General features: G+C 35.5%; 1 protein-coding gene across 1 annotated transcript in view; it reads right to left on the bottom strand.

The window, feature by feature from the left end:
- The window catches only part of GABRB2 (gamma-aminobutyric acid type A receptor subunit beta2), a 298,709-nt gene that overhangs the window by 145,565 nt on the left and 141,026 nt on the right, over positions 1-12,118 (bottom strand). The window contains exon 5 of the mRNA XM_073802774.1: positions 11,139-11,221. Coding sequence (XP_073658875.1) covers positions 11,139-11,221 — 83 coding nt within the window. The remainder of the gene's footprint in view (positions 1-11,138; positions 11,222-12,118) is intronic.

Consider the following 12,118-nt stretch of genomic DNA (forward strand, 5'->3'; position numbering starts at 1 on the left):
CTCTAACTGAGAACAATATTCCAGGTATAATTTAATAATGATAATAATTATGCTATAATGAGAACAGCTGCTACTGATGGAAATATCAGTACCAAGCATTGTACAAAGATCTCTGTCTTGATTATCTCATTACCTTCAAGGTATCAAAATATTGTACAGATGAGAAACCACAGCTTGAAGAAGCTAAGTGACCTGTTTTGTGAGCTGGAGGAACCCATACCAGACGGCATCTGTATTCAATGCATGTCTTCTCATCCACCATCCCCCATGAGCTCAAAACCCTATCTGATCACCACTTCCTCTGTGAAAGGTATTTTTATCCTATTGACATACTATAAAGTGTCACTAATTTTCACTTTGGCAGTGGATAAACACAATGCTCTCTTTTTGTTTTCTAAGTTCTTAAAATTCTGTATGTATATCTACTGAAATATTGACCAGCACATAGCATAACCTGGATCCAAAATATTCGCCCTCCGTATATGCAGAGAAAACCATAATCCAAAAGGATACATGCTTCCCAATGTTCATTGCAGCACTATTTACAATAACCAGGACATGGAAGCAACCTAAGTGTCCAAAGACAGAGGAATGGATAAAGAAGATGTGGTACATATATACAATGGAATATTACTCAGCCATAAAAAAAGAATGAAATAATATCATTTGCAGTAACATGGATGGACCTAGAGACTATCATACTAAGTGAACTAAGCCAGACAGAAAGACAAATATCATATGATATCACTCATATGTGGAATCTAATTTTTTTTAAAAGATACAAATGAACTTATTTACAAAACAGACTTATAGATATCGAAAACAAACTTATGGTTACCAGGGGGGAAACATGGGGGCAAGGGATAAATCAGGAGCTTGGGATGAACATACACACACTATTATATATAAGATAGATAACCAACAAAGACCTACTGTACAGCACAGGGAACTCTACTCAATATTCTGTGATAACCTATATGAGAAAAGAATCTAAAAAAGAATGAATATATGTATAACTGAATCACTTTGCTGTACATCTGAAACTAATACAGTGCTGTAAATCAACTATACTCCAATAAAATTAAAATATTAAAAAAAATAATAAAAGGATCAAAACTAGCTTAAAATAATACATTCATCCTGTGCTATAGTAAATTTGGATTCACTATCCAAGCTGCTTAAATGTATCCATCTACAATGACTTCTTTAATAAGAATTATTTAGAATGAATCGGTTGAAAAGAAGTTTTTATTCCAACAATATCCTAATAGGAAGATGTTTTTACACGATATTCAACTGGAATTTAATAAGGTGACAACAAGCACATTTATATTTTCTGCTTCCTAAAGCATGGTGAATATCGCTAGGAAGAAGAGATGCCTGTTCCAACACCCTCACAGGGACCTTTTCATATTTGACCACAGAGGCTTTAGATGTTGAGCAGGTGATGACTGTCTTCTCTGGACCTGCTTAAATGTTAACAAAATCATAAATGGATTATATTTAAAAATGAACTATCCTTTCACTTCATCTAAGTACAGATGTCAAAGAACTATTAAATCTCCCTCTTTGGACTTTGAAGCTAGTTACTAATTCTTTTCCTTTTGGAAGAAGTAAAAGAAATTAATTTGCACTTTATACTGTAGGCACAGCTGGCTGAGACAATCTATGAGGAAGTAGATAGCCCTAGAGACAATGAAATTTGCTTGGAAAATAAAATCAAGGGCCAGATGAAGATCTACAAAGGTTGACAAGAGCAATGCTGTGCTTTGGGTCTCTTCTTGGCTGGATTTACTACATCTCAAAATTAGGGAAGATCTGTGGCAGTGTGGGACTTTCTATATATAAAAATAAAAAATTAATGTTATAAAAATAATTATTAATTACTGAAGTTACTGTTTATTTAGATGTCTACCACGTACCAAGCAAAGTGCTACATTTTTTATCTATATTAGTTTTTTAATCCTCATAAGAACTTCAGGTGGTAGATATTATTATCCCCATTTTATCTATGAGGAAACCAAGGCTCAGCTAAATAAGGTGACGTTCTCCATGTCATTCTGGTAGTCAGTGACTATGAGAGGCCAGCAAGAACTGGTTTCTGATGCTGCCACAAAGGGCAGTAGTAGAATTTTTTTTTTAAGAAACTAAAAGGAGATGCCTGACTGGCTGTCTCGGTAAACACTTGGCATAGTCCTGTGAAGCCGTCTATGAAAGAGCTGCTGAGAAATTTCTACACTCTCTAATTCACTGTGGATCGCAGTAAGGCTGAGATTGACCAACAAATCAACACCACTCAGAAACAGAGCACTGATCTTATTCTCTGGGATGCTGACACTGTCCAGTCCAAATCACCCAGAGACAGGCTGAAATAAAAACACACAAATAAATGAGAAAAAAAGGAACCTTTGCATTTTGGTAATGTGAGCAGACTGTCAATGGATCCAGTTGAGAAGATTCCATACTTCCTTTCAGACAAGCAGCTCACATGGCCCAACTGGAGGACTTGGATATGGGGATGAATACTGTATAAGACAGCCTTACCCTTCTGAGGAGGGGAGAGGGACCATGTAGCTGATACTGGTACTGAGAAGCTTAACTGGCTCAGCATACAACAGAGGAGCCCCCTAACTATTACCCTTTTAAAGATATGTAATACTCCCCTCACCCTTTTTCCAGTACTTTTCATTCCCGAATGAAACATACTAAGTGGCCTTGTAGTATAATGGAATGTTGTGTCTCTGTAACATAATTTGAACTGTATATATTTTTTAAAAGAGATAAGTCTTTGATTTGTCCTAATACTCTTAAATTATATTTGGCAGCATCATACTTTCCAAAGCATCAGCACACCTGGGACAATTTATTGTTTCTTTATTAGAATTCATCTTATTCCTAAACAGCAAAGTTCAAAAGAACTTTATTTATATAGGCTAGCTTGTAACTTGGTCATCATTTGGTGTTTTTAGGGTGACATTTCCCTAGAAATATAGGTGAGTGTTCCAGTATACCTTTTCCAAATTGACTGAAAGATTCAGAGAAACATATAGACATATACATATAAATTATGTGGATAAAGTATGATGTAGCTGACCACACAGGTAACAGAAGCATGTAGGTATAAAGTAAGGAGAACTAGTTCTAAGTGAAAAGACTGGAAATACCTGGAGATGGATTTCTCCTTTTTATTTTGGCAATTAGGTTTCATTGCCTACATGGTGGTAAATATTATCAGGGCCCCATTTAGTTCAGCAAATCCCATTAATTCTACAGAGCTTCTCCATCCCTTTAAATTTAAGAAAAGTTATAAAGTAAGCATAGTCCATACTGGCCTTCTAGATTCCTCAGCACTTTATTTCAAGGCTTGCTCTAATCTTACTTTAAGATCTTAAAGAACTAAATATTTCATCTTGGTAGCACTTTTCACTAATGCAATTTTTACATTCATATATGTGTTTATTTAAATAATATCTATCTTCCTCATTATAATAAAGGAGGGCAGAGATACTATTTTTTTTGTTCACCATTATGTCTCTAGAGTTTATTACAATACCTGGTATATAATTAGTGCTCAATTAATATTTAATGAATAAATAAATTCTTGAATGAATGAAAGCATGAATGAATTAACAATAAACTCAATCCTAATATTCTCCTACTCTAAGCTTCCCAGAATCAAGTTATATTATCCTGGAATGGAACCAATATATTAATTGTTGATATGCAGAGAAGGTGATAGTGATTTAATAATGCAACTATTAGGCTCATTTGCATTTGAGAGAGGTAGGAAGAGAAATAAAGAGGGGAAGGAGGGAAGAGAAGAAGGAAGTAAGGAGAAGGGGGGAGGGGAGAGGGAGCAGGAGAATGGATGAATGCCTAGAGTTTGCTTAACAGAAAGAAATGATAAATAAGGTGAAATGTCAGGCATCACCTTCAAAGCCAGTTGTTTAAGGGATAGGATCCTAAACTTATTTCAATTTAATTAATTAACTATGTACTTATAATAATATCATGTATGTTACTAATATAACACCATGTTTTATTCTCTATAACAATGATTCACTGTCTGACTAAATATGAATAAACTCCAATTTTTCATAAGGATAGGCTATTTGTTCAATTTTTAGAATACAGATCTTCTGGTTAATCTGGTCCCTACAAAATCAGGGGCTTTACTAAGATAAATCAGCTAACAATTACCACATCGGTATAGAGAAATTGTGCCAGTCAGTAGCTGCATAATCTGGGGCAAATCACTTTACTTCTTTGAGTCTGTTTCTCTAGCTGTAAAGACAGAAATATTAATACCTACCTTATAGATTTTAAACTAAAATGCCCACAGGAGACAAAGAAGGTCATTATATAATGATAAAGGGGTCAACTTAGCAAGATATAACAATTGTAAATATATATGCAACATTAGAGCACCTTAATATATAAAGCAAACACTAATAGAACTAAAAGGAGAAATAAACAGGAATACAATAATAGTTGGGGACTTTAATACTCCACTCTTAACAATGGTTAGAGCATCCAGACCAAGAATCAATAAGGAAACAGTAGATTTGAACAATGCTGTAGAACAAATGGACCTAAGAGACATACAGAACATTCCACCTGACAGCAACAGAATATACATTCTTCTCAAGCACGCACAGAACATTTTCTAGTATATATTATATGCTAGGTCACAAAACAAGTCTCAAAAACTTCAAGAAGATAGAAATTATATCAAGTATCTTTTCCTGCCACAATGGTATGAAACTGGAAATCAATAACAGGAGGAAAGCTGGAAAATGCACACATATATGAAATAAAACAACACAATCCTGAACAATCAATGGATAAAAGAATACATCAAAAGTGAAAAAAAATTTTTTTGAGACAAATGAAACAGAAACACAACATAACAAAACTTATGGTATGCAACAAAAACTGTTCCAAGAGGATGTTCATAGCTGTAAACTCATGTATCAAGAAAAACATAAAGTTCTCAAATAAACAACCTAACATAACTTGAGGAACTAGGAAAAGAAGAAAAAGCTAGGCCCAAAGTTGGCAGAAAGAGGAAATTATAAAGATTAGATCAGAAATAAATAAAATAGAAAACAGGATACCAATTAAAATAAAACAATCATAGAAGATCAAGAAGATTAAGAGTTGGGTATTTGAAAAGACAAACAAAACTGACAAACCTTTAGCTAGACTAAACAAGAAAAAAAAAGGGCACAAATAAATAGAATTATTAATGGAAGAGGAGACATTCCATTCCAGCTGATACCACAGAAATACAAAGGGTCATGAGACTACTAGGAACAGTTGTATGCCAATAAATTAAACAATCTAGAAGAAATGGATAAATTACTAGAAACATACAATTTACTAAGACTGAGTCATGAAGAAAAAGAAAATATGAACAAAACAATTATAAGTAAGAGATAACTAAAAAGATTTAATCAGTAATGAAAAACTTCCCAACAAAGAAAAGACCAGAACCAAATGTTTTCACTGGTGAATTTTACCAAGCATTCAAAGAAGAATTAATGCCAAATATTCTTAAACTATTCAAAAAAAATTAAAGAGAAAGGAATGCTCCCAAACTCACTTTACAAGGCCAGGATTACCCTGACACCAAAGTCAGATAAGGATACTGCAAGAAAAGAAAACTACAGGCTAATATCCTTGATACATATAGATGCAAAAATCCTCAACAAAATACTAGCAAACCAAATTCAACAGCACATTGGAAAAATCATACCCCATGAGCAAGTGGAATTCAGCTCTGGAATGCAAGGATGATTCAGCATATGCAAATCAAAATGAAAGGTAAAAATAATACAATTAACTCAATAGATGCAGAAAAAGCATTTGAAGAAAGCAACACTTTTTCATGATAAAAATCCTTGACAAATTAGGTTAGAAGGAATGTACCTCAACATAATAAAGGCCATTATATAACAAGCCCACAGCTCATATCATACTCAATGAGGAGAGGCTGAAAGCTTTTCCTCTCAGATCAGAAAAAGGGGGGCCCACTCACAACTCCTATTCAACACAGTACTAAAAGTTCTAGCCATAGCAATCAAGCAAGAAAAAAAGAAATAAAAGATATCCAAATTAGAAAGAAAGAAGTAAAACTGTCTCTGTTGGCAGGTGATATGATCTTGCATATAGAAAACCCTAAAGACTGCCAAAAAGCTGCTAGAACAAACTAATTCAATAAAGTTGCAGTATACAAAATTAACATATAAAAATCAGTTGTAATTTTATACACTAACAATAAACTATCTGAAAATGAAATTAAGAAAACAATCCTCTTCACAGGAGCATCAAAAACAATACAATACTTAGAGATAAGGAATGCTTGATCAAGGAGGTTAAAGATCTGTACAATGAAATCTATAAAACATTGATGAAAGAAACTAAAGAAGATGCAAATAAATGGAAAGATATCCCATGTTCATGAATCAGAAGAATTAATATTGTTAAAATATCCACCACCCAAAGCCATCTATAGATTCAATGCAATACTTACCAAAATTCCAATGGCAGTTTTTACAGAAATTGAACAAACAATCATAAAATTTGTATGGAACAAAAGATTCTGAATAGCTAAAGCAATATGAAACAAGAATAATAAAGCTGGAGGTCTCACACTCCTGATTTTAAACTATCCTACAAAACTACAGTAATCAAAGCAGTATGGGTCTGTCATAAAAACAGACACATAGACCAATGAAGCAGAACTGAGAGTCCAGAAATAAACCCTCACATATATGGCCAACTAATATTTGACAAGGGAGTCAAGAATGCTCAATGGAGAAATGATAGTCTCATTCAATGAATGGTGTTGGGAAAACTGGATAACCACATGCAAAAGAATTTGTACCAGGGAAATGCAAATCAGAACCGCAATGAACAACCACCTCACACCTGTTAGAATGGCTATCATAAAAAAGACAACAGATAAGTGCTTGCTAGCTAGGATGTGAAAAACAGGGAATCTTGTACACTGATGATAAGAATGTAAATTAGTACAGTCACTATGGAAAACAGTATGGAAGTTTCTCAAAAAATTAAAGCCAGAACTACCATATGGTCCAGCAATCCTGCTTCTGGGTACATATCCAAAAGAAATTAAATCACTAGCACTAAGAAGTTCCTGTACAACCATGTTCATTGCAACATTCTTTTTTTTTAAACTTTTTATTTTATATTGTAGTATAGCCAACGAACAACATTGTGACAGCTTCAGGTGCACAGCAAAGTGACTCAGCATACATATACATGTATCCATTCTCCTCCAAACTCCCCTCCCATCCAGGCTGCCACATGACATTGAGCAGAGTTCCCTGTGCTATACAGTAGGCCCTGGCTTGTTATCCATTTTGAATATAGCACTGTGTACATGTCCATCCCAAACTCCCTAACTATCCCTTCCTCCCACCCTTCTGCCCGGTAATCATAAGTTCGTTCTCTAAGTCTATGAGTCTGTTTCTGTTTTGTAAATAAGTTCATTTGTATCATTTTTTTTTAGATTCCATATATAATAGATATCATACAATATTTCTCTTTCTCTGTCTGACTTACTTCACTCAGTATGACAATCTCTAAGTCCGTCCATGTTGCTGCAAATGGCATTATTTCATTCTTTTTAATGGCTGAGTTATATTCCATTGTATACATGTACAACATCTTCTTTATCCATTCCTCTGTCAATGGACATTTAGGTTGCTTCCATGTCTTGGCTATTGTAAACAGTGCTGCAATGAACACTGGGGTGTGTGCATTCTTTCGGACCATGTTTTTCTCCAGATACATGCCCAGAAGTGGGATTGCAGGGTCATATGGTAGCTCTATTTTTAGTTTTTTAAGGAAACTCCATACTGTTCTCTATAGTGGCTTTACCAATTTACATTCTCACCAACAGTGTAGGAAGGTTCCCTTCGCTCCACACTCTCTCCAGCATTTATTGTTTAGAGATTTTTTCACGATAGCTGTTTTGACTGGTGTGAGGTGATATCTCATTGTAGTTTTGACTTGCATTTCTCTAATAATTAACGATATTAAACATCTTTTCATGTGCCTCTTGTCCATCTGTATGTCTTTTTTGGAGAAATGTCTATTTAGATCTTCTGCACATTTTTTGATTGGCTTGTTTGTTTTGATGATATTAAGCCTCATGAGCTGTTGGTAAATTTTGGAGACTAATCCCTTGTCGGTCAAAAAATATTTGCAAATATTTTCTCCCAATCTGTGGGTTGTCTTTTTGTTTTGTTTATGGTTGCCTTTGCTGTTCAAAAACTTTTGAGTTTAATTAGGTCTCATTTGTTTATTTTTATTTCCATTATTCTGGGAGATGGATTGAAAAAGATATTGCTGCGATTTATGTCAGAGAGTGTTCTGCCTATGTTTTCCTCTAGGAGTTTTATAGTGTCCAGTCTCACATTTAGGTCTTTAATCTATTTTGAGCTTATTTTTGTGTAAAAGAGTGATCTAATTTCATTTTTTTACATGTAGCTGTCCAGTTTTTCCCACACCATTTGTTGAAGAGACTGTCTTTCCACCATTGTGTAGTCTTGCCTCCTTTGTCATAGATTAACTGATGCAGCATTCTTTATAATAGCCAAGATGTAGAGGCAACCTAGGTGTCTGTTGATGGATGAATGGATAAAGAAGATGTGATACACACACACAGAGAATGGGATATTATTCTTCTATAAAAAGGAAATCCTTGTGACAACATGGATGAACCATGAGGGCATTAGGTTAAGTGAAATAAGTCAGAGAGAGGAAGACCAGCTCTGTATGATCTTACTTATATGTGGAATCTAAAAAAATACTGAACTCATAGAAACACTTAAAGGGTACAAACTTTCATTCATAAGGTGAATAAGATCTGAGTATCTAATCTACAGAATGGTGACTATAGTTAACAATACTGTACAATATACTTAAAGTTTCTAATAGAGTAAATCTTAGAAGTTCTTAATACACACACACACACACACACACACACACGGTAACTATGTGAAGTGATGAATGTGTTAACTAACCATATTGTGGTAATCATTTTGTAATACATACACATAACAAATCATCACACTGTACGTCTTAAACTCACACAATGACATATGTCAATTGTATCTCAAAAAAGCTGGAAAAATCTATATCATTTACCAGGGTAATTGTGAACTGAAATGAGATATGTAAAAGCCCCTTTATAAAACTTAAACTTTCTAAAAGTCTAAGGAGTTATCATGTTTCTTTTTTTAATTAATTAATTAATTTATTTATTTTTGGTTACGTTGGGTCTTCGTTGCTGCACGAGGGCCTTCTCTAGCTGTGGTGAGCGGGGGCTACTCTTCGTTGCTGTGCACGGGCTTCTCATTGAGGTGGCTTCTCTTGTTGCAGAGCATGGGCTCTAGGCGCGTGGGTTTCAGTAGTTGTGGCACGCAGGTTTCAGTAGTTGTGGCACATGGGCTTATTTGCCCCGTGGCATGTGGGATCTTCCGGACCAGGGCTCCAACCCGTGTCTCCTGCATTGGCAGGCAGATTCTTAAGCACTGCGTCACCAGGGAAGTCCAGGAGTTATCATGTTAATTTTTAAATATTCATGTCAAAAAGAATATTCATGTCAGAATTATACTTTAATTACATGGAACACTTGGATGCTGCCTGTGTCCTTAGGCATCATCGGTTCTTCAAAATAAAAAGGCCTCGTTTACTACTATGAGGGTTGTGAAAGGCGCAAGTGACATTACATCAGTGCAGGTGCTTTAACCATGTACAATTATGATTATTTAAAATTCCAGTCAAATTCTACCACAAAAAAAATGCTCTTACCACAAAAATTCATTTGTAGTACACAGCAACATACTTTTTTCAAAATATCCTTATATCAGCGATTTGAAACAACGAAAGAATTTGAACTTTGAAGAACATTATTCTCTAAACTGTGTCATGAGTTACAAAAATGCAAAGTTATCCGAGAGATATCTACATAAATATAATCATCATCAAAATCCCTTGGACCAATTTCATTAAATAGTTCTTTATGGCAAAGATCTAATGTGAAAATAATGATGATTTGGAAATACAAGTATGCAATCAGGTTCTTCAAAAAGTGCATATAAATTTAATTATCCCTCGAAGCTATTTTTTGAAATGGGCAAAACTACCAGCAATGTGTCATAAATGCAGTATTTCTGCTCAGAGCAGTGATTTAGAGTTTCATGGCTCGCCAAGGCTAGAGTTCCTCCCAAAGACTGAGAGTATCCACAAAGCAGTCAAGCTAGTCATTATCTAGAATGCTGGATATAAAATCATCAGCTTCCAATTGTTTGATAGGATTAAATAGGAAAACATTGCAAAGAATTGAGAGAGAAAAAAGATTTGAAATCCTGCTCCACCTCAAACGACCTCTCTGTGTGACCTCTGAAATGGAAATGGGTTATGAAATAAACGCTTTAGCCCAGTCAACAGGGTAGGTGACCGAATCATCAAGAAGGATGCTGAAAATGCGGCCTAGAAAAGCACCAACATTGTAAAACAGGTCAGCACAGGAAAGAGAATAAAAACACACATACACCAATCTTGCTCATCATATGGCCTTCAGCAAGAATATAAAATAAATTTGAAACAATGAAAATAGTCCCTCGAAGTAAAAAATATTCCACCAATCCACACTCTATGAATGTTTTAACTAATCCAGAGGCCACTTTTACTCTGCAATTAATTGCAGAGATAACATTTGTGAAAGGCAAAGGCAATAAGGACATCTCGTGTTATGCTGCCATCTCCACCTATTTTTCCAAGCCTGTTGCAGCTAGTTGCAACAATTCCATATAATAAATTCCTGAAATAGCCCTTGGTGTCCTTCCAGACTCTTAGTATCTTCCTTTTATTGCTAGATTACTGCTTCCCTACACATCCCTCCCAGGGACTTAGGGATGACACTAAGAGGGTGGCAGCATGACTGAGGGAAGACACTGCGAGCACCTCCCTCCACCAAATTTGGCACACTAGCACAACCTTTGCAGGACTTGTGTTGTGGATGTGAACCAGGGTAGGAGACCTTTGCCCAAGGAGAACCTTAAAGCCAAGTTCAGTCTAACTGGATTGTCAGAAAAACTTACAGCTTTCAATTTCCAAGGTGCAGTTTTGTTCATCCAGTGGGTACCGCCTCAGGTCCATCATGCAGGCAGCTGTGGTTGTGATTCTAGAAGAGAAATATCAATGATACATGCTGTTAGCTGATTCATGACTGAGCTGGAAAAATTAAATCTAAGTCTCAAAGAAGACAGCACTGGGCCTCTAGGAGACTGGTTTAGCTTAAGCTCTAACAACAAAAAAAAGAGTGCTACAACTTTGGATAACCATTTTCCTTGATGAGCCTCACGATGCTTTGTAAATTAAACAGAGTGGACTAAATCAGTATTCTCCCAAGATGTGGTCCATTACCTACTTGGTACCCAAATCACCTGGGAACGTTTGTTAAACAGGCAGTTCCCATTCTCCAGAAGGTCTTGGGGGTGGGAGGGGGCCGTCCCAGGACTCTAGCTTACAAGCATCAAAGGTGATTGAGAAAACCAACATGGATATTACTCTTGTACTCACATTTGTTTTCTCCTCTCCTTCTCAAGACCCTAAAATCAAACCTTCCAACAATCTTGGCTTTGGTCCATCATTTTTGACCTTTCTATACATAATGTGGTGCTTTGCAAGTGTATTAGTATAACATACAATATGCCTGTCATCTGTCACCTGATTTGCTCTGTCCTGAGTAATCTGATATTCTCAAGGCCTGTTGGAGAGCTTCCTCCTGTTGGTTGGCAGAGTTATTTATTTAGGACACACTGTACCTTTATTAATTTATCAGGAAGAAATGAATATGTCTCTTTAATGTCTTTATATTTCTCTGTCACCATTTTTCACTAATCTCACTTTTCACTAATGGAAGACCTGCTAGAAAGAGCCAAAAAGCATACCGCCCTAAATGATTTATCAATTTGGTTTCTGATCAATAAGGCAGCACAATGTTATGGAAAAGCAGAAGTTTTAAACCACAACAGACATAGGTTTGGATTCTAATTCTGCCTCACTAACTGTGATACAC

This window comes from Tursiops truncatus, chromosome 3 (assembly GCF_011762595.2).
Source record: "Tursiops truncatus isolate mTurTru1 chromosome 3, mTurTru1.mat.Y, whole genome shotgun sequence".
NCBI classification, from domain to species: Eukaryota; Metazoa; Chordata; class Mammalia; order Artiodactyla; family Delphinidae; genus Tursiops; species Tursiops truncatus.